Here is a 24383-nt window from a genome sequence, read left to right as displayed (position 1 = left end):
ATTATTACTTAGCTCCTTCAGCTTCTGCAGCTCCTCTGTGGTTTGACTTCAAATGAAGCTTCACATTCAAGGTTTAATCTGCACTCATTTCCTCTGTACTTCCTCTGTACATATTGCTAGTGATTTTTGCCTGCTCAAAATGTTCAAAGATAAACTTTGCAGATTGAAGACACACCTTTATGTCTTCCGATAAAGAAGAGTGCATTGCATTTTGTGTGAAATCAAGTCACGTTTTACAGCCAGCTGTGAGGGTTAAGATCCAGCTTCTACCTGGACACAAACAGATTCTCAGTTCTCAAACAGACTTACACTTACAAAGAGATTTAGTCTGTCTTAGAGGTCTGTGCCTGTAGTGTCGAACAACAAACTCAGTGTGGTGGTGTGTGTGTGTTTCCTCTGATTTCTGTGATACAACCTTTTTAACTGTAGAACCAGATAAATAAAAGCTTGCTAAAGAAAATGAATTAACGAATGCCTGTGGTTAGAGCCCCAGCTGCTTTTTACGATTTCATTAAAACCTGTGAACATGTCCTCTCAACAATTTGGCTGGATTATTTTTCGGGTCAGGTGATTCCACTCGTGCATGTAAAAGCGAGACACCTGTTCTGTGTGTGGAGGACTTCCGGATGGACTTACCGATCCCCCCCATCTACAGACAGCGACAAATAGCAAATGGAGTGTCCTTTTAATCGGAAAAGAGAATATGAAACTCAAAAAGCAAAGAACTGGTATAAGTGGACTACAATAATATTATTTGTATTGTCTGAGTAAGTCATTTTCCTGATTTTTCTTCCAACATATGGTTGGTTTTATCTCAGCTTTCCTTCACTGCCCCCTATGCTCCTACAGATACATGCACTTCACTGAATTAACAATACAAGAGTGCCAGGCCTGTCTTTGACACTTTTGTGGACTGACGTTAGCATGTTGTGGGGTGCAGAGTTTTAGCATGTGACTTAACGTACGCTTTAGTGTGATTGTGTCTAAGGCCAGTGTCACCTTCCTCTGCACAGTAAAATATGTCCACCAGAGTTGAATGACATTAAGACCAGCCAATCACTGCACCCTGTGACCACCGATCTGCATGAGTTCACGTGATAATGGAGAAGCGTGGCCAGCATCGGATCAGCGATATGAATATAAATGAGGGTGAATTTAAATAAAGGGGTATATTTGAATATGTTATAGTGTCGCCCGGCACACTTATCAAGACTATCTGCATATTCAAGGCCTTGTGATGGATTACAAGGAGAGAAATGGGAAGTTTGTTTGGAACTAACACAATAATACCGGTCTATATGGCAGAATAACCTGTATTTGTGTGTTGTTTGCATGGAAACAAAAGTCTACAAGGGGGAATGAAAGTCATCTGTGTGTGTAAAAAAGAAAGGAAATCACAAGCAAAACTGTTGATGGATTAGTTTGACATCAGGTCTGTTGAGTGTGAATGCACTGAAGACTGAAGAGAGGATGAATGTTCAGGTAACTGGTTAAAGAGCTTCAATTTTAGACACAACAAATCCCTTTCAAAGGTGTTACCCTGTCAGAGAGATGTAGAGAGGAAAAGAAAAAGAGACGACAGAGAGCTCCATACTGAATAAAGAGGCTTTCAAGTTATGAGATACTGTGTGGATACATGGTCCATTCAGAGCACAAAGAAATATCTGGGCCCATCTGAAATGTGAGCATTGGTGCTAATTTCAGTCAACAAGCACTCACTGGCTTGTCTAAACTTGAAAATGTGGATTGTATTCAAAATGAGCTTACAATTTCAATTATCGAAATAAAAAAAGGATTGGCCATACCCAATTTTAAATAATGTATTTACATTTGACTCTATGACCTTAGTGTGGTTCATTCGTTACAAAAAATATTGCAGTTATATCACACTTGATACCATAGCCCATGGGTGTCAAAGTGATCCACTAAAGGGCTGTGTGGCTGCAGGTTTTCATTCCAACCAATAAAAAACATACCTGGTCCAACAAATCAACTGTGTGAAGACAGTTCAGGTGGTTGAGTGAGTCGAGTCAGGTGTGTTCTTGCTTGGTTGGAATGAAAACCTGCAGCCACACGGCCCTTTACTGGATCACTTTGACACCCCTGCCCTAGCCCACAGGGTAGTCAACCCTGCTCCTGGAGAGCTACTGCCCTGCATGGTTTAGGTTTCACACCTGATTCTAATGATTATCAAACCCCTGACAAGCTTCAATGGTTTGATAACGAGCAGATTATTAGAACCAGGTGTGTTGGAGTTGGGAGAAACCTAAACCATGCAGGGCAGTAGCTCTCCAGGAGCAGGGTTGGCCACTCCTGATCTAGCCTAAGAAGAACTGAGTATGACAATTATCGGGGCCTAAAACCAATGAGCTGTTGATCTTTATGAATGAAGAACCAATAGTCTAACAACGACATAGCTGTCCGTGCTGGGGGGAAAAATGTGCAAACCAAATATTGAATCAGATCGTGACCTTAAATCCGAAAGTCAAATCAAATCGTGACCCCCCCCTAACCGGTGGATTAGCTTTTTAATGAATTCAGACAATTCATTACTTAAAGCAAATGGACTTGAAATCCTATTTTAGTTTCGCATCATTTTCAAGATTCAAATTAACTGCATATATTTTACTTGACAAGCTCAAAGGAAACACCGATGAAGAAGAACTGAAATACAGAAGAATAAGAGGCGGACAGCTCATGAGTCTGTGTGTGTGTGTGTGTGTGTGTGTGTGTGTGTGTGTGTGTGTGTGTGTGTGTGTGTGTGTGTGTGTGTGTGTGTGTGTGTGTGTGTGTGTGTGTGTGTGTGTGTGTGTGTGTGTGTGTGTGTGTGTGTGTGCCCGCTGGCTGCTATTGTGTGTCTGTGTGTTTGTGATGATAGAAAGTGAGGGAGGTGGGTGGAGGCAGAGAGAAGATAATGAGGTTGGAGAGGGAGAACATGAAAAATGAAGGGGTAGTGATGATACGTGTGGACTGGGTGGGGGAGGTACTGTAGTTTGAAAGAGTGATGAATGATTTGAAGGAGACTCAAGGGAACAGTGAAGAAGCTGGCCGGCATTAAAGTCACTGGCACACAAACACAATATTGCGTATACTATATGTGCATGCAGTGCATTCATTCTCATGTAGGTTACCAGCCTAAACTAGGCCCAACAGGAGAAATAATGCACTGAATGCACGAGCACACAAACACACGCTGCAGCAACATGAACACTGCAGCTTAGTCGTGTGCGTGTCTGTTCTCAGGGCAAGCCTATTACTACTTGACATGCAAATCTCTTTTCTGACCTTCTGTCTGTCTGTGAGTCTGTCTGTCTGTCTGTCTCTCTCTTGCATTCTCAACCCCTCCACATAATCCTGTCTCGCTCTCCTCAACTAACGTTCCCTTCTCCTGCCTGCTCGCTTTCCCTTTCGCTCTCCCCACCAATTTCCACCATTCACATTTCAGTCCAATTTTTTATGCCCCTTTCTCTCTCTCCAGCACAATGATCTTCCCATTTTTACACGCTCCCAACTCTTGCAGCTGCAACTGATCATTGTGACCTGGATGTTTGTTCCTGCAAGTTTGTGTGTGACTGCGGTTGCGCCAAACCCACAAAACAAGCAACACGGAGGACATATGAAACATTACATTAAAAGAAAAAGTTGTGTGTGTGTGTGTGTGTGTGTGTGTGTGTGTGTGTGTGTGTGTGTGTGTTCATGAATACACATGTTAGCTTTTGAGTAGGTTGTGGGCACACATGTATGCAATTGCATAACTTACAAGCCAGTGCTGAGTCAGTGGATTGAGTATGTGTACCTGTACGCATTTGTTTGCCCGAGTTACCGGCATCTATTTCCTGCATTTGAACTCTGTGTGCGTGTGCGTGTGTGCGTGTGTGTGTGTGTGAATGATTTAACCTTGGCCTGTTCTTATACACTGCTCTGCCTGTCAAGGTGACTGCCTTGTCGCAGACTATTACCCAACTCTTTGACTTCACTGCCCTGCTCTTCTCTCAGTAAACGTACTCATGCGTACACTTTTCTACAATTCTAGATTCATCCTTCATTGTGACAAGCAGCCAACACTTGCGGACAGACAGACAGACAGACAGACACACACACACACACAAACTGCAGCGACAACTTTATTATAAGCAAAAATACATTTGCCCTCAATACTACAGAAGCTGTCAAAGTTTTCACCCTTACCAAACTTGTTCGATTCTGAGTTTAGACATTCTGTTTCAATGTAGTTTCCCTCTGCACCAAACAACACCATTGCTGTGACTGTTAGAACTCAGTATCTTCCATCAGAACATGGTTACTAAGTGACAGGCACATGAGCTCTGGGGTTCGTTTGTTTGCATGTGTCAGAGTGCCCCTAACATTCTGCTTTCATGTCAGCGCGTCCCGTAGTGCCCCGTGCTTTCCTTGCAATTTACCTATGCAGTTGAATTGTGGGATTTGCAGTGAGAGACACGTTATATTTTATGCTGATAAAGGCGAAGATGGTCAACATTATACTAGCTTGACTTCAGTGTGTCATTTTTAGCATGTTGGCGTGCTCACATTAGCATCTTTCTCAGAGCACCACTGTGCTGTAAGTTTTGTTCAATACTCCCCAGCATGTCTAATCTTAGTTTTTGGCCTGTAGATCAGCAAATATCCTACACAGGGAATGCATTCAACTGTTACCAGACTCACAATTCACCGTCAACACTGCCATGATAATTTACATAAATTGTGAATTACATCAAATAACTACTGTACATGTCAGTGGGCTCAGACCCTGCTAATTCAAATGGAACTGGACATTAATATTCAACTGAGGATTTACACTTCAACAGACTCTATGGTGTACAGTGATTACAAGTGGGAGCTTTGAAAGCAATTGTGATGTTTCACAGATGAGACGTTCTCTTGACTCTTTTATACAGGGGTGTGTCCTTAATGTCTCTGACTTTGTATTTACAAGGTTCCTACACCTTTTCCAAAGTCAAATTCAAACACTTCAAACATTTTTAATCTTTTCTAGGACCTTAGAGCTGTGATATATTATATATATATATATATGCTGTAAATACAGTATGCGGATTATTACACTTCTTCATCACATTCAATTCGATGTCACTGTGCTATAAAGAAACACAATTATGTCACATAACAGCATTCTGCAGAAGGGTGACAAAATAAAGGAAAACAAGTTAGATGTTTCAAAATGTGAATCCTGATTGTAAGTAGAATTGGCATTATATAGCCTACAACTTAACTTTCAAACAGTTTCGCTATTCATAATCCAAACACATGCTAACCTTAAAAACACAACATTAAAAGTGTTTTCAAGGATTTCCAGCACCGATAAGAACCTTCTCATTATGACTCGACAGCTGGGAAATATGAACTTTAAACAAATGTATGGAGGCATGGATAATTCAAAAAAATGAGACATACAAATGGGATAAGCCAACATTTATCCAATTGGAGGACAAATATATCTAAATTCCCAGTTGTCACAAACAACTCATCAGGATAGGGAATCTATTGGGAAACACAGATTTGGGTAGTATTTGGCAACAGCCTCTCAGTACTGAGGGGTTACCCTCTTGTTTATACGCTGTAAAATCTAATCTCCCTGTCTTTGATACCTGGGCAAATAAAATCATGGATTAACTCTACCTCTCTCTCTCACACACACATACAGCCAAATACACACAGATAAGAGAGGCGATTTGTGCACCAGGATGGGGGTTGTTTTTGTCATTGGTGGGTCAATGGTCACTGCTTAGCACACACGTATTGCCGGTCTCTTCTGTAAGCAGCAACAGCCTTTGTCTCGTTGGTGAAATGTTGCAGTTGGCAGATTCCACGCTGTATTTGTTTCCCTGTTGTTTAGGCATCTCTCTCTCTGTCTGTCTCTTTTTTTAAAAACTCTTCTTAGGGTTGTTTCTTACATAACCAAAACCATGCATGGATGGCTTAGAAAAGCGTGTGAAAACAGCAGAGAGATGCTTGAATTCTCCTTGTGTTTGTAAGTCTGCGTGTTCACTCATCCGGTACCTGAAGCATTGTGCATCATAGTATTTGCGGCAGCGACAGTACTTACTCCAGACAGCGGTATGAGTGCTAATATCAACAGTATCAGAATTAGTAGTAGTAGTAGTAGATATTGTTACATTCATTATATTGTCATTACAACATTTTAAACAATCTTTAAAAAAAAGCATAAAATGTAAATTAGGATTTCATATTTTTTTACTTTGCACTACATATTGAGATTCATAATATAACTGGCATGGGTGTTCTCATTTCACTTGATTCCTCCTCCACAGGGAGATCAGATGTCAGAAACACTTACAGACGAACAATTGTTGTGCTCAAGGACACTTCAGCAGGGTGGATGTAGTGCACGTTGACGTGGGAGTCTGATTCTGGATCCTCCGACAGAAAGCCTGTTTGTCTCTTCTCCCAGTGAATACATTATTAATGCTATTGTCTGGAATCTGCTTAAACTGCAGTTTGTATGTGTTGTATATCTAGCAGCCTCTTTTTATTACACTTCTAAAGGAATGCTTGGACGTTTAGCTAATCATGTACGTGAAGAGGAGAAGACACTGGCCATGAAAAAACAAAAGGAAAAAATTATTACATGACATGCAGGATATTCTGCTCAGCAATATTGATATTCTGACATAACGGTCAAACTCTGTAAAAACCTTGAAATATTAATTTAATATGAATTTGATTTAATATCCAAATATAACACACCATAATACTGTAGCCCATAGACTATGTTATCAGCTAAATGTTTCTACAAGCACTTGTGGGATTTTATTTTTTTCCCGGTACAATTAGTAGAGGTTTCTGGTGCATGGGACAAATCCCAGCTGTCTTTTTGTACAAGGCATTTCCCAACCTGAAGGTAAACAATAAAGCCTAACTTAAACGGCTTATTGCAGTGTTACAAACATCAATATTCTGACATTTGAGAATTTGAAACTTTTAATTCGTATGTGTTTAACAGGAGCTGTCAATATCCTTTTAACCTTTTAATCGGATATGTCCATTATATAATGTATTTAATGTTGTTGTGTAGTTTTTTTTGATATTGTATGACATGAATAATATTACAAGGAAATTCTTGAGTGAGATTTAATCTCAAACAATGTCGCAAACAATGGCGCATAGGAGTGCCAAATGAAAAATGACAGTTTAATTTGACTTTCCTCAGAGTAATATGTTAAGTATCGACTATAGATAAGTAGCTTCACAATTAAAACACTCAATGGTTGTTATTCCAGTACTCAAGTTTCAATTTGACTTCTTCACAAAAAAAAGTTTAATAGTCTCCAATTTTAGTCTCCCGTGGAGAGAGCTTTATACCGCGTTTTAGACACTTCACTTTCAGTCTTACTGAACATATCTATTTTAATATTTTTTGTTTGTGGTCATACAAACGCAATATTATGGGGGTGGTGAGGGGTAGGCTACGTCAAATAAAGATATTAATAATATGATCTTTATTTTTATTCACATTGAAATCAGAAATCTTTAAAGTCATTGTTTTTTTAGGACGACGAAAGCAACTTCCAAGTGTTGGTGGCAATAGAAATAGCAAAAATATAAAACAGTAAAATAAAATAAAAACATAAAAGATATTTGGTATATATATATATGTTATATATGTATCCAAAAGGAGTTGTTTCTTTATACGAAAGGTGCAAAAGTAAGTGAAGGGTGAGGGGGTTATTGCACACATTGTTCTTTCATAGTTTGTGGTGGTGACATTTAAAACAAATCTATGGCATTTTTAAATGAATACATAAAATAAGTCTTAATGTTTATAGGTTTAGGTTAGGGTGTGACGCATAAGGCGACATTTTCTCATGGGGTTTTTCTAATATGAAGTGACTGAGCCGGACGGAGCTCGTTTACCTTGAACATGAATGACATGTCTGGAATTCTTGTTGTTGTTTGTGTTGTGCTTTTTTATCACGACACCATTTGAGCTACCTTTGACTGTGCTCGGTGTTCTCGATCAGAGGAAGTGGTGAATGTGTTTCCTGTTCTGTCTCTCCCCCTCCAGATAGACACACTCAGAGAGAGAGAGAGAGAAAGAGAGAGAGAGAGAGAGGAGGCGAAAGCAGAGCTCAAGCGAAAGAAGCAGCGAGTTAAGAAAATGGCGATCATGCAGGACGAATGTCTCCCCTCGTAGATGCTGCAAACGCGTTGAGATTCTTTTAGCCTTACAGCCGGCTTTCCTTTCCACTCTGTTGCACTTTATACTTCAATGAGGTGAGCTTGTTTTAACCATGTTTTCTTGACCAGACGACCGTTTGTTTGTGGCGAGCTAATGTGCGCAGAGAGAGCAGGGGGGGAGGAGAGAAGAGAGACTGGTGTAGACGAGTTGAGCTGCCGCTGTTGTTTAGTTAGCCGTGACTGAGCTAAGCTAAGGTAGCTATCACCCTGTTTGTCTTTTAGTGCATTGCAGTTTGCACACATATATGGTAAATGCATCGACGTGATAAACCGTGATGGTGTTTTTTTTCCTGCAGGTGTCTGGCCATTACAAATCGTCTGTGACTGCCACACCGTTGTTTGTTGCCAGGTTAACCTTCTGATGCTAACTAGTACCAGCTAACGCGTTAACCTTAGCTCGACCGGCTATGCGCACATATATGTCAGAAAAGGGAGACTATTTGGCCGATATTATTGTGTGACATTGTTTATGTGATTCTTGTATAGCTATTTTTTTGTTGTTTAATTAAAACACTATAATTATCGCTTCGTTATGAAATAAGACCGGGTAAGTTAACTGGCCGCTTCGTAATGTTAGTTAGCATTAGCAGCGATGCTAATTTGACGACGCAGGTTGCCCCGGCGACTGATTCCACGGCTGTTTTGGTGATTTGTGCAGAGGGGCGTGCATTTAGTCAAATGCACTTACACATAAAACAATTGGCGGCGAGGTGCCGTATTAATAACGTTATACATTTGTTGTATAAATTGTGAACGTGCAGAGTTGTAATTGGGTCAGAGTGTTTTACGCCCTCTATCGGCAGAGAGAAGAATAGAAAGGAGCAGCTGGCTACTTTAACACTAGACCCCGCTCTGTCGGTTCTGCGGTCGTATTCAACTTTTTTTTACACCGGCCTGAAGACCCCTGCAGACACGGCATCAGGACACCATCATAATGTAATTGCATCGGCTGTAATTAGATGCCGTGTTGGGGTCATTGTTAGCCTAGGTTGCGCTGGGAAAAAAAAACACCAGGCTCGAGAGAAGCCATGTTGGTTAAGCTGTAAGTCAGGCAACAGCTGAGATAATGGCCGATCGAGACCCGAGCTGTAACTCTGACCTACACTAACACTCGCTCACTCACTCTGTGTCTTTATCCGTCATTCTCAGACACACACAAACACACACATGCAATCTTACATTCACCTAGTGGAGCCTGAGCTTAAGGGGACTCCGTGCATGATCGTGCATTGCCCGGTTATGCAGTTCAACCTGCATTTCCACATCGACTAGTTTAAATGCTTGTCATTAGGGCAATTACTGATGAGTCTCACTTGTTTGTTTGTGTATGCTTATGCTTGCATATCTTGTGTGGGCGAGGTGCATGTATTTTGACCTGTGCACCATCAATAATTAATCTGAGACATTTTAATGGAGTCCTGTTAACCATTTCAGGTTATGCATCTGTCTGCATAACCCTCTCACATGTTGTGTAATCACAGTAAACCAATAATACTATATTACACTCACACACAGGTTATCCTTTATATGTTGATAGATGTTTGTTTAGGAAAATCTTGCCTTTTATATCTGAGAGTTTAACCGTATCTCTTCTTTGTCTTTTAGAGATTCGGAATTGAAAGCTGTTGCCACCAAAGAAGCTGAAGCATCGTTACAGGTGAGTGTGTCACAGTAAATATTCATATACATGTGAGCTAATTTTAAGAGCAGGTGTACTGAGTTACATCATCTTTCTAGCCACTTCTCTTCAGATTATGGCATGACCTGTGTGTCTGTGGTGGGCTACTAAATGTGTGTGTGTGAGAGAGAGACGGGGGGCAGGGGCTGGGTAGCTGCTGCTTATGCAAGCACATGTAGTTCCGTTTGAATTGAATTGGAGGGTCTGGGTTGGTCTAGGCTGCATTGTGCTGAGTAAGCTTTGCTGTTTTAAAATTGCTAAATGAGAAGCCAGGGTCCTGATGTTTTGTGTGTGGAGAGGTGTTTGTGCAGCTCATTGTGTCCATACAGTTGCAGGCTCACAATAGATCTGTGGACCACAACTAGTCCATCAAATCGCTCCAAGAGCTGTGTTTAAACTGTTCATGGTTTTTAGATCCCAAATATGTTTGCTAATCTTGTTATCATGCTCAATCTCCTGAATTGTTTTTTTTTTTTTGGTTGTCTTTCATCAACTCACCTCACTTTATCTCAAAATGGGTTGTTGTCAGATTTTGTAGATGTTGTTTAGATGTAACGTAAAACATACCAACTTCTTTGTTTTTAATGCTGTTTGTTTCCAGTAATGTATGTGATGCGCTTCATGATTTTAAAAGGGTATTTAGCGAATGGCTTTGTTGGGTGTTTTATTATGCTGGTTTGTTTGGAGTTGGTTACTATAACCAGTTGCTATTTCACATAATCACAGCATTAGGAGTAACGCTGCAACTACAGATTATTGTCATGTTGATAAATCTGCCAGTTATCTCCTCGATTTGTTGCTTTGTTTATAAAATGTCAGCACCTCGTGGAAAATATAGATCAGGGTTTCACAAAGCCCAAGTTGACATCCCCAACTGTATCTTTTGGTTCACTACTCAAAGATGTTGAGTTGACTTTCAGAAGTAAAGGGACCAATTAATATTTTCATTTAAGTACCTGGAATCAGACAGTTTTTACTTTTTATTCTTAAAATAATTATAAATGATTAACGGACTATCAAAATATCTGGAAAATGATTATATAGTTGACAATTGACTAATTATTGCAGCCCTAATTTGGACATATTTGCTTTTCTTTTACAGCTGCTGAAGCAATCTAAGTGGAAACTATTTTCATAACCTTATATCCTTAGTAGCATTTTTTCCCCACACATTACATGTTTCATTTGCAGATTTGTTGCTTTACAACACTATGATTTGTCTCATGGGAATCTAATTCATTTCATTACAAAAACATGGTATTTATTTTTATGTTTGAATTAACATCTCTCAATTTAACACTCTTTAATATGTGAATTTGATACAGATTAAATACGGCAATACAAGGTTGCTCTGTTTCAATTCATAGCTTCGGAAAGTGGTTTTCCTTTCATTTTTAAAGAAGTTTTCCTAAAGTTTACAAATGGCATTTGGTAGATATTTTTATAAATGGCAAACCACAGTATCATAAAAGCTTACACATTTATAGCATCTGTGGCCCTAGTGGAGATTACATCTTTTGGAGCAAAAACTGAATACGTGTTCAGTGTTCCTACTCTGAAGCCTTTCAGTTATGCATACGCAAAACCCAAGCGTAAGTCTGTTTTTAGACACAGACTCACCATCCAGCTTGCTCACAGATCCAGTGTATTGCTTGTGTGCCTGTTGCATTCATAATCATAACACAATGAAAACATTATGTGTAATTAGCTGTGACCAGTGTTACTACTTTTAGATTATGTAAGCGCCTGCTTAATCAAAGTAACTCATGATATACTAGTGTTTTCCCTACATGCACCCATCCTGTTTTTCATTAGTTTAACAAATGATGCATTTAAACACGGGCATTTTGGCCTATATTGCGTCTTAAAAGGATAACCAGACATTCACTGCATTTAAAATATTTTGAACTTGCATCGAGAAAAAAATTACTGAAAAACTGCTTGTTTGTCAGATCACGTTTTAATTTCCAGATGAGTAAAAGAAGTACTGCGCTTCCCTCCATCCTAGGGGAAACACTGTATACTATCACAATATGTTGCCAATGATACTGATGGTATCATGATACAAAAGAATGAAGCATGCGGTTTGAAATGTTAGAATTATGTCATTTGCTGCATCGTGGTGTCCGTTTCATAGAATTTGACAACTGAGATGAAGCCATGTGCAACAAATTCTTTAGTCTAAGCGTTGTGACTCTTTAATATACACACACATTGACCGCAACTTGTCAATGTCACGTGTGCCATCATTCCAATGTTAAATTTCTTGTAATATATAATTTACAGGAAACTTTAAAAAAATGCAAAACATACACATTTCTCTCTTTAATAAAAATATTAAATATTGCTGTTTCTATATTTTGTCCCACCCCTAATGTTGACGCCATAGCAATGTGCACTTGCAGAAAATGACTCCATGCTGAAATGGCCAACTAGAGATTGTCGTGTTTGGAATTTAATACGGCAGTGCTATAAATTCCTAGGGTGTTGCAACATTGCTACATTGGTTGGGGATCAGGTAGTTGACCATTGCCCCTCCAAGCAGTAAAGCCACACCTGCAGATGGTCATGAGACTGGAACAAGAAAGGTGCTGAAACGCAGCATTTGATGCTGTTGACCCATGCAGGCTCAGACAGGGTACAGTTCACACAGTGTTTGTTGAGCATGTAAGAAATGTAATGTATCGACTAGCAATTTTTGCACCTGTTGAACATAGTTTGGCATCACAGTTAATTCCTTCATTGTAAACTTCTCATTTCTAGTTGGATATCTTTTGTTAACCGTATACAGCAATTTACAATTACGTAAACTCACCAATGAAGACATTATGTTATATTACTTCACAACCCTCACTGTAGGAAATCCATTCATACACAACTTGCCTCACCCTCTTCTGCTAGCAGCAGATTTAACTGCGTTTTTAGCCAGAAATATCATATCATATCATATGCCTTTGTAAACTGACCTGATTTTGACTGCAGTGTTGAAATGGTTTAACGTAGCCAGGCTGGAAAAGTCACATCTCACAATGTCAGCCTTACAAAGCCTTCGCAGTTGTGCCATTTGTGACGGGGAGACACTCTTTGTCATTCACTTGAGTGATGGCTTTCCTGAACCGAGCCTCCAGTGTTCAGCCTCTGTGAGAACATTTGATGCAAATGATGTGGTCTCATAGATGCAAATTAGCCACGCGACAACCCCCCCTGGCTTTTGTTCTTCAAGGACAGACAAACTCTTGTGAATGCTTTTGTAGATGCCCTTGTCTATTAGTTATGGTTGGGTGTATGTCTGGGCCTACTTCCACAATGCTAGAAGTTCAGTCAATACTCCTATAAATATGAAAGTTCTTGCTGGCTTCACTGTATGACTCACATCTGGGAGTGAAAAACACACTCCCACAGGGTCTTAGCAGGCAGTAGTCTAAAGCCTCCGTTTTCTAATCTCTACCTCCTCAGAAACCCAAATATATATATTTTTTAAAAGTCTTTCAGCTTTATTTAACAGGAAGCAGGAAAGGCTAGTGGGTCGCAGCAAAATCTGTGCCTCACTGTGAATCTCAGAAGCATACACTAGATGAAGCCTTAAACTTAACTGAATGACTAGCAGACCTCCTAAAGTTAATGAAGACAGGTTCAGAGAAATTCACCTTGTTTACCAGGACATGCAGGCGACCCAGAGTGTTTGATACGAGTATCTTGCACAACTCTTTGTAGCCAAATGAAATGTGTATCTACTGTACTAACTGGACTTAAATCTGTTGTGCTACAGAGTTGTACATAACATCCCTAATGGCCTTTTACAACATTTTTCCAAATTTTTCATCAATCAGCTGCTCTTTATCCCTCTCAGCTCCCCCTCTGTCTCAAGACGGAGAAACCAAAAAGTCTGCGCTTAATAGTGGAATCAGCTGCCCAGACACAGCAAAGACTTTATCTAGAGATGAGATATTTTTGGAAAGCAATCCCTTTTCATCAGTCTGGTGATTTGTATGCAACAGTAAAATCCATCACATCTGAAATATGTTGTAAAATAAGGCACCGCAATAAAAGTAGTTTTAAAGTGTGTGTTGTGGATCATATAAAATATTTTACAGCATACTGCAGTTCAGGTCGGGCACTACGGAGTTATTTGTATTATTGAGTAATATATGCTAGACTTGCTGTGGAAGTCGTTACCTGTGTTTTGGCATACACCGATTACATCTCGCCCACCGCACCTGCCGTCATTTTGCTACTAATAGCAAGGAGTAGCAGGAGTTAGATTTCACTTCACATGAGAGAGCGGCCCGACAGAAGGAGCATTGGTGTCCAGAATTAATAAAAACAAAGCAAAAGGGTATAATCACATACTTTACACTTTATATTATCATTGTGTCTCTTGTAGATTCATGATTCACGTGCAGTTTGCAGAGAAAATAGACAGGATTATAGATTATTGGACGGAAGTGGATCTCCACACCGATATGGTCTGAACAGCCCAATTGGTCGATCATATCTATATACAGTCTATAGTAATAGATGTATGAATTAACCTGGCGGCTGCTAAAATAAAGAGAGCTGGTGAGTCACTCCCCCGTGCATTTGCAATGTAGTCTTAACATCGGGGTTGTAACAAGTTTGTTAAATTTTCTCACTAGCATCCCTAACATGTGCTGGTTGTTATTGTATATTGTTGTTCATTTAGGCTGATACCAGCAATTGTTTGGTATTTTTGCCTGAAAGAGAATTGAACTTCAAAGCCAAGTAATTTGGCTTGGCTTTAAAGTTCAATTTACATGAGCAGGGAGAAATCTTGCACATGTGCTGTTTTTCCAAAAACGAATCAGCGACAGGAAATGTGATGCATTTATTACTACTTCACAATTCTGAAGACATGCACGCACGCGCACACACAATCACAATGTACGCGTGTCTTATCACGTCCTCCACACTGGTGCCAGCCTGTCATTTTCACTGACAGGAGATCAGTGGATGTAGATTCACAGATTTGGAGAAAGCCATTGTTTGTATTTCTGTTATGTTACATCCCTTGTCTGAAGCCACATGTATGAACACAGTCGGCAGCGCACAATAACCGGGATTAGATATACATAGAGCAATATCATGTTTTCTTTTGTAGTACTCCTGGTAGCATATTCGGGCTTCTCATAACGTTTCTGGACTGAATTTCTTTGTTTAGTGCCACCTGTCACTAGAAAAGGAAAAAACAAACTATAAAACATGCAATTGCAACTTTGTTGTCCTCTGTCTTTCTTTCCCTTCCCCTTTCCTGACCGTCTTGTTCTTCTTTATCTTTTCTTTTGCTTTCGGTTGCTAGTGGTGCCCCCCTCCCTATGTCAGCTGTGGCTGTCGGGGGATGGGCAATTGTTGGTCCATTCATAAACAGATGCTGTCCATGGTGTGTGCATGTGCACTCTAGGAGGGCCCCCACCATGCTCTGCTGTTGTTGTTGTTGAACCAACCCAGAACCATCTGCTTAAGCACTTGATGGTTGGAGGAAGGAGAGAGGAGGGAAGTGTGGGAACAGAGGGGGGAAGGGGTGACTGAAGGTGGCAGCAAAAAAGGATGCAACTGGGTGTGCATCTGCAGTTCAATTCTAACAGATTAGGCAAGCCGCTGTCATTCAACACGATCAGAACAGGACATTTAAGACTGTGTGGGAACCAAAAATGTCTGACTTGGCAATGCACACCAATTAACTGTCAGACTGCTCTCACAAGAATTCAGCTCATCAGAGACTGGAACTGTCGTTCCACACATACTGCTACCAAAACCCTTCTACTTCTATCATGTAAAAAAAAGATGTTTAATGCCCCTTTCTCTTATAAAGATGTCTTTTTTTACTGGGACAATGCCCTAATGTATCACTGTTAAGTGCATTTCTCCTGGCTTTATGATACATCCGATTTAACTGATGGTAATGAGTTGATTTGTTCTAAAGTGGCTGTCTTTTTTTACAATAATTAAACATGTTTTCACAATTTTTGTCACATTAAATTTAAAAAAAAGTAATTTGGGAAGTTGGGATATTTGAATACATTAAATGTCTCCAACATATAAAACATTTTATTTTTGAATACAGAATCCTATAACAGCATATTGTCTTTGACAGTTATAGTAGCATTTCACTATTTCTGTGAGCCACTGTGCAGTTATCAAACTTAACTAAATGATTAAGCATTTAATGGCACAGCCATGGTGCCTGAGTTGTTTCAGCATCTCTGTACGTCTGTCTGTTTATAGCTAAGGTAAGTGCTGTGCTGTAATCCCATTATCGGATTAGAGCAGCTTTCTCCTGCAGGATAAATGGCACACCCACTGCGGCCAGTGTGGCTAAACAGAAGCCCCAGTTTGATTACAAACTGATAGGGCACTAATAATATAAAAAAAAAATGTTGCCAAAAAGATTAATCTTATAAATAGTCAAAAGTAGTGATGAATATGTAAAATATCAAAGGATAAAGTACACCAGTTTTCATATTTTGAGGCTTTTTCATTGTAATACTAGCACAGTATCAGTTTCATTAAAATGTATACTAATGACCATGACCAACATGACCAGCGCACCATAGTAAAAAATAGACTGTATAAGGGCTTCAACCAATGATAATAGATTAGTTTAGAAACACAAGAAACTCAAGTTATTGAAGCACATTACTGTTAATGCAATAGAAATCAAAATGACAGTATTTATCTTTTCTGTTGTTCACAGGGAACATACCCATAGAGGGAAGAACAGTGGATGGAAGAGAGAGAGAGACGGAGTGTGTGACGAGGACGGAGGATAAGAAGATACAGCACTGGTCAAAAGGTGGGAGAAGAGGTCATGGCTTCTGTCTTGTCAGGAGCTCTGGGATAGTTGTGTGAAAGTTGATAAAACATGCCATTGCTCAGCTCTAGGTCAAGCTCTTTGTATCGATTTGCCATTGGAAATGTAGTTGTTCTCTGTGGGGATTCAGAGTGTTAGTGATTTATCAACATCTGCTGCCTCCAGGACTTGCGTTAACCCAACAAATAACTTTTTATGCCACTGAAACTGTAAGGTCCAGTTTTCATCGTCTTTACTGGGCTAATTTTTCCAAACACTTAGTGCAGTTCCACACAGTAAGCAGGGATGAGATTAATATTGCGGATCTACAGAATTTAACTCTAGGTAGTAAAAATAGTTCCACAACCACAAGCTGCAGTTTGGTGTAGAGACATGATTCTGGTAATGCACAATAGAAACCGGCTCAGAATAAAATAGCAAAGCATTCTCAACTCTCAGAAGATTTAAGAAGATCCAATAACTGCTTGGCTCAAAACATCAATTCATATTTAATTTTTTAAACTCCATTTCAGCTCTGAAGCTTTTTTTCTTTCTTGCGTGGTCTGGATTCTCTGTCTGTCCCTGCAGTGCAGTGTGCTTTGCTCTTATAGCAGCGCTGGTGTACTTTGCCATGTGACGTAGTAGTGTTTTCCATTTGAATTTCTGTTGTGGTTTCCATTGAGTCCTGTTTGTACTAGCCTACTACTGTTACACCTGAAAGTACTGTCATGGCTAGTGTAGGCAGGAAGTCTGATAGCGTTCGTCTCTGACCTTGAGTGTTTCTATATACTTCAATTGCTCTGTCTCTTGTTTTTTTTTTCATTCCTTTCCACCACCATCCTGCTATGTCTATAGTCTCACCCTCTTACTGTATTGTTAGATTTGTCTGTCCCAGTACAAACAGAGAAGTAGTCAGAGTTGAAGTGTCTGTAGTACCAGCAGTGAACTGGCACAGACATTTATCGTCATAGAAGCTCCTCCCCCCAGATAATAGTTATAGAATAACAAGAGTGTAATCATTGTATATCTGAAAGACTGTGTCTTTTCTTCAGTGTCTTACAGCTGAAGTCTATAGGCTGATTTGTCCCCAGTTGTCAGCAGCTCTTTAGCATGCACCAGTTGGATTATTCTTTGGTCTTGAGTCCAGTAAGAATATAATATCTCCCACTTCTGTTTTTCATTGGTGGTCTATTGTATTGACAGAAAATTCTGCATAATTATAGTAGCATAATAATTGATATCGAATCATTATTCCAGCATGTCTTTATCCTATATGATAGTAAACTGAATATCATTGGATTTTGAACTGTTTATCTGACATTACGATAGTGATAGTGGTGACACCGACTACTGCAGCAAGCCTAGTAGTGAACACTACCAGCCTGGGTGTGGGTTTGTATAGTCAAATGGATGACTGAATAATGGACATACCAGCTAATCTATCATACGAAACACCCAAAGCTTGTGCTTTTGCGTATGTTGCCATTGGTTTGAGCGCGCCTCTCCACACCCCTCCCAATGTTGACAAGACGGCAGTGGACCAGACAAATGTGCTTATCTGCTCCTGACACACTCGCACTGTACATGCAATCTCATGTACTGCATACGGTTTTGAAAGGGATTCTGTCATGTACAGCACAGGAACATCTGCAATCCAGGAACCTATGCCTATCTCATGTTCTTCAGTGTATTTAAATAGTTATTTGCAGTTGAGGCAGGAAAGATGCAGACTGTTGACTTTCACACCCATGTTTTTTTAGCTATTGATTTATAAAGGGAGTTTGCATATTCCAGAGAAAGACTCTGGCATGTGCTTCTTGCGCTGATGTCATCTTGCTAGGACAAGCCCAGAGGAATTGGGAGTGTTTAGGAATGTTGCCATAACAACAGGGTCTTCCCTACCAAGAGCTAACCAGAGAATAGATTCAGGATGGACTGACTCAACAAGGATTCATTTCAACTCTTCAAACATAATCTCTAATAATGCACTGTATATTTCTATATCTCTATTATGTATACACCAAGAGGCAGCAATGAAAGCCCTCAAAATGAATCATGTCTGTGACTATAAGGAATGTGTGACAACGTGCTTGTGTCAGAGCTGGGGCAGATTTAAACACGGTGCTGCAGAGGTAGGATTGGAGGATTCCAACAAAACTTTTTTAGTGTGCATGTGTTTAACATAAAATGCACAAATGGCTGTGCTGCACTAAAAAGGATGTGACAGGGGACATTGATTCTATACCAGTTCTAACTGTATAGTCAGTCCATATCATGACCTCTGTGCCTTTTATACCCTCCACTCTCAGTGCAACCATTTCTTTGATTTAGTTGCTACGGGCTTGATGTGTTTTATTGGCATGCAAATGTTGTTAAAGAATATGTCAGCTTTTGGCAACAAAGCACCATGCTTCAAATAGATTTTGTAGTTGCATAGCAACAGCAGGACACGTAAAAGTGCCTTCAGCTAAAAACAATGTTCAGTTGACAGTCACTGCATTTAGGGTTTTTACATGGTCAAGTCAACAGTTGACCATTGTTGACAGTTTGTCCATTTGCTTACATTTGTTGTGTAAATGTATGGTGCCCCTAGTGATTGTTTGGTATAGAACATACTAACAAAATAAGATAGAACAAATAACCTAAAACAATACAGATATCAGGCAAATCAAGCTACCTCTGAACCCAAACTGGATCTTTGTCTTCTTCAAATATACCTGTATTTTTAGAGGTTCTGTCTCTGTTTTTGTATGTTTGTTTTTGGTCATCAGCCTTTCATGTATATTCAGATGTACCTTGGTTTAGATCCACCTCTGTTCTACTCCTACTCTCCAGGTTAGTTTATGTAACAGATGAGGTAGAAAATGGGGCCAAAGCACTTTCTTTGTTAATTCTATTGATCCTTTTCCACTATTCTAGTTTTCAGCATGTTGGCCACTTTGCCCCTGTAGTTTCTTTTGCTTCTTTCGCTGTCTGTTCGAAATACACATTGTACTAGGTTCATGTAGCGCTGACTTCAGGAAGTTGACCCCTTTTCTTTTTATACATGTTAGAAGCTGCAGCTGCATTCCTCTCACATCAACCTCAGTGACAGGCTCTGTTGCTCTTTTGGCTCTTTGTCCCTCCTTTTCTAACATTCCACTTCTCTCTCTTTCTTCCCTCTTCCCTCCTCTTTACCTTGACATCTTTTTTCCCTATTCTGTTCACATTTCTCTTTCTCTCTCCCCCTCAGTCGCACTCTCTGTGTTTGTGTCTTGTCCCTATTTCCCCCCCACCCCCGTCCTCTCTGTCCGTAAGATGATAGCAGCAGTTGAACTGCTGCCAACTCCAGAGGCCCTCATGAAAGCTGTTCTCAGATGGGAGCACGGGGAAAGAGGAACAAACTGTACTCTATGTACAGAGCAGCAGCAAAGAACATGCTTATACCCACTAGGGTTGAGCTGTGTTTTTTTCACATTCATTAAAAATTGTATGTGTATTAATTGAGGTTCACGGTTAATTTATTTTCATTCTACAACCAAATGTGAGCTAACTTGCTAAACAAATAATTAGGCTAATAAAAAAACCCAGATTCCAATTACTTTAAAATTTCCAATTGTATATAGACATCTTTTAATCATTTGGCCTTTTAAAATGTCTGAAAAATTCACTTTGAAATAGACTACTCTCCTCATCATGCACATAATAGATAGACAACCAGTACAGGCCTCGAGTTTATCTTCTTCTCTTCATCTTCATCTACAACCGCTTATCAATTTATGGAAAATTATTTCATGTTGGATTGCAATACTCATCTGAATTATGATTACTTTCCCCAAATTGTTAACTAACTTATAATGCATAAATGAATGATGAGCAGTGCCTCAAGTGAAGTATTAAACATCTTTATTATTTTGATTTACACTGCCTTATAAGGATAGGTGTTTTGCCCCCATGAAGTACTTTGAATCAGATGCTTTGGGCTTGACTGAGCTCTTTCCAAGTAGGAAGGTTGACTCAAGATCCAAGTAAGTAAACAACTCAGTTTGCTGGAATGGGCTTGCCCTATTTAGTTTTGCCGGAGGGAACATGTCACTACTGTACCTCCCTGCTCTGTTTTTTTGTTTCTTTTGGTTACAGCTTCTTCTATAAAAATACTGTTGGGCCACTTTAGTTGGAGAGTATTTTGTAATGATATTGTATTACCCGTATGTTTTTTTGATTGTTTCCAGAGGGCGGCTAAGCAGCTTCTGGCAGGCTTTATGTTTAGATGCTGGCAGTATGCCCAGGTTTAGCTAGTGAACTGTACATTAACAAAGGTGGAGTTTGGCCACTTTGTAGGGTTTTGTAGCACTGGTTGCTGGTTTGTGTGTCTTAGAGAAACACTTCCTTGTATGAATTGCAGTAGTTGGATTATTTTTTTCTTGTAATAAGGTTATTCTTACCAAGTTATACACGCCACTCCACATCCACAATATTGGAATCAATAGTCTGAAACAAATACTCCAGATGTGTAACACATCTGCAAACTTGCTCATTGTACAACATGGGTTTGTTTGTTTGTTCTGTTAGCATGTTGGCTGGTGAGAAGTGTGTTTGCTGTTTGAACTGCAGGTTTATAAATAGACCTGTGTGCTTCTGCAGCAGGCAGAGAGAGCTAACCCTTTCTAACCTGCACTAGTAAAAGGTCAGGCACACGCGCACACTTTTCTTCTTGCTGTCAAATACACTGGTCCACTTTCACTGAGGTACATGTCTCCTCTCTGTTGATTTGTGCCTTTGTCCTCTTCCTCCTCTTACTTTTGCTGTCTTCTTGTTTTTACCTCCCTAACTCACTGTCTTCTGCTGTGTTTGTCCCCTTACTACTTTTCTTTCTCTGCTTTAAGATAAGAGGTTTTGCTTGCCATGGTGTCCCAGGGCAGTGTTGCCAGCTTTAAGCCTGTTGTATAACCCTAATCTAGTCTAACCCATACACAATCATCCCCTTCAACTCGAGAAGGTGTGCAAGGTGGTCACTCTCCCTCCTCCTCCATGCAACTTTACTGACTAACCCAGCTGACTCGCATACTTGTGTACCAGAGAGATGGGAATAATTAGTCTCCTTCAACAGGACAACAGAAGGAAAGGATAAGGCCACATTTCCTTTGTCAAAAATGCTCACAATATATTTCCAAAACAGTATAGTATGGCACAGTGGAAGTTCCAGCCTCTGGCAGGTGTGGTGATCGTCACTTTAAAGGAGGGATGTAAAAATGTAACCTTGGAATGATGGGTTTTATCATGCATGACGCAGTCGATGTGGATTGACAGAAAAGTATGATCCATGAGACATCCCAGTCCAGACTATCTGAAATGCTCTGGGAACAGATGCATTGTGTAAGATATGCCTCAAGAGGCGGTAGAAGTCAAATACTTTGCACTCAATTTCAAGATTTGGACCTGAATCTGTTGCCAGAAACTACACATTGCGTCTCTAAATATTGCCGTTGGTGGGAATTGGTGATGGATGTTGTGATTGAGTTGTTTGTACGTTATTGATAATGCATACGTACGCCATGTCCTAACCATCTTTCTCTCCCCTTTGTCTCTTTTCTGTCTCTCTACAGTGCCAGATTATACCAAGTCAAGGCAGAGTCCTAAATCGAAACCACAGCCTCCCCTTCCCCCTCCCCACATATACACACACAAACGCACACATACAGTCCTCAGCAATGCCAAGGGGGCCTGATCAGCCTGCTGCCCGCTCTGACAAGCCCTGTCTCTTCACCTCAGACCCTTGAGGCTGTGCCCTCTGAGTTTAGACCTTTTGACCTCCCCTTTGTCAACCTGGGAACCAGAGGTCACTTGTTCTCCACTCAACCCGGGGACACCCTCCTGCCCAGCCACGAGCCACAGCCACGAGCCGCACTCACAGGTAAAGTACGCAAAGAAAGCGCAAATCATCCGATATCCGATCTAGCTAATTAGTCAATATTGGAGACAATATCCTCTAATATATATTTTAGGTGTGTGTATATATATATGTGTGTATATGTCTCTAAATTTAAAAAAATATATACATTATATAAACTTGAACGTAAACGTGTAACAACCTATTAATTATTACTGAGTTACTTTACTTACAATAGGTTATCCATATTATAATATAAAAGGAATTAATCAAATATTTTAACCACTAACTTAGGTTCAGCAACTAGCAGGGCCTTCCCACTAATACTCATCTACCTGCAAGCCCTTCTTACTTTGAACCCTTCTGACTGTGAAACTCTTGTTTTCTATCTGTTTGCTTGATTCTAATTGAATGCCCTATCTGTCCTAACTATTTCTAACATTTCCCCACTGTTTGTTTTCTGGCTCTACCTCTGACTCCTCAAGTCTGTTTGACAGTCTTTCCTCTCTCTGTTTCCAGGCATGGCTCCCATTCGGGATTCCGTCAGCCACTCCCCTAATCAAACAGGTGATTACACATTCCTTTCTTCCTTCCCTGTTCTTCTTGCGTTTCATTCTTCCTACCAATGTCTTACTTTGGCTCTCTGCTTTGTGATTGACAGACTAGGTACACCCAGTCTGATCTGACTTTGACAGATGATGCATTTTATTCATGCCATGTTAGAGAGATGTGTGAGAAAGAGTGAGAAAGTGGGTGTCGAAAGGGGGCAAGAGGAGACTTGGCATGCAAGTGCCAAAGAGATCTGGCAACGTATTTGTGTGAAAGAAAGTCTTTGAAAGTCAGAGAAGTACCCATAGATAGGCAGCCAATTGAAACAGGAAAAGGAAAAGAAATAAGCAGTAGATGTTTTGATTGAAGAATATGACGACTATGTGTGCATTGTCAAAAGCTGGTATTTAAATAATAAAATGCTGCTTTAAAACCAACACTGTGAGCACGCTGCCATTTGTATGGCCGTTGGATAGGTATGGTTTGGTCATAAACCAAAAGCCAATTACAAAGCTCCTGTGTAAGGTTTTTCCCCTTCTGTTGCTAAAAGTGTGTTTCTCTGTTAACCAGAAAAAAGACAAGACTGAAAGTCAGTCCTCACTACACACTCTCCTTTCATATGTTGCCTGACAACAAAAAGTATCTATTTGGATAAACTCAGCCTTTTGGTAACGTGAGCTACGTTGTTGTCACCTCATTTAGAAATGAAGTCCTACTTCAGTACTCTCTGCCTTCACATTAAAATGCTTTCATTGAGAGTTAGTATCAACAGCACCTTATTTAATTACCACAGCAAATAAATGGAGGCTGCAAGAATGCTGTTGAGTGACAAATATTACTGGCAAATGCTGATAAATAAGGGGATGGTTGCTGTAGCACTTCAAATTCAACAACCGAATGAGTGTGTACATATTGGCCACAAAAGCAAAATCACAAGCAGTCTGTGGAGTCTAATTTTAGAGACATGCCAGGTCTGAATGCACATGACTTGAGTTTAAGGTTTAAGTCTGAATCTTTTCAGCTGCCACCATCACCTCCCTCCCTCTTCACACACAATTGCCATCTCCCCTATGCTCTCAATCTCTCCTCCCCCTGCTGATGGTTGTCCTCTACCTCCCTGAATCCTAGTTTATAGCTCTGGCATGCTTTTGGGTCCTGCTGTGGTGACAAAATGGTGGCAGCTATGTGCCAGGCCTGTGTCTAGGCTCAGGCCTGGCACTGATCACATCCAGAACAGTTGGGCA

At 40.1% G+C, this 24383-nt stretch overlaps 1 protein-coding gene and 1 long non-coding RNA gene across 2 annotated transcripts in view; both read left to right on the top strand.

Moving 5' to 3' along the window:
• The first annotated feature begins 8107 nt into the window (after window positions 1-8107).
• On the top strand, window positions 8108-22495 carry LOC310960425. The gene is made up of 4 exons (XR_014593600.1): window positions 8108-8271; window positions 9841-9892; window positions 16626-16724; window positions 22307-22495. It is a non-coding gene; the product is annotated as an uncharacterized lncRNA (long non-coding RNA).
• The window catches only part of LOC310960424 (trinucleotide repeat-containing gene 6A protein-like), an 18438-nt gene continuing 16550 nt past the window's right edge, over window positions 22496-24383 (top strand). The window contains exons 1-2 of the mRNA XM_083932129.1: window positions 22496-22614; window positions 23110-23157. Of these exons, the coding sequence (XP_083788255.1) occupies window positions 23112-23157 (46 nt within the window). The 5' untranslated portion in view covers window positions 22496-22614; window positions 23110-23111. The remainder of the gene's footprint in view (window positions 22615-23109; window positions 23158-24383) is intronic.

This window comes from Echiichthys vipera, assembly GCF_963691815.1.
Source record: "Echiichthys vipera genome assembly, chromosome: 17".
NCBI lineage: Eukaryota > Metazoa > Chordata > Actinopteri > Perciformes > Trachinidae > Echiichthys > Echiichthys vipera.
Note: the sequence above shows the minus strand (reverse complement) of the source record. Positions and strands in the feature narration are given on the sequence as shown.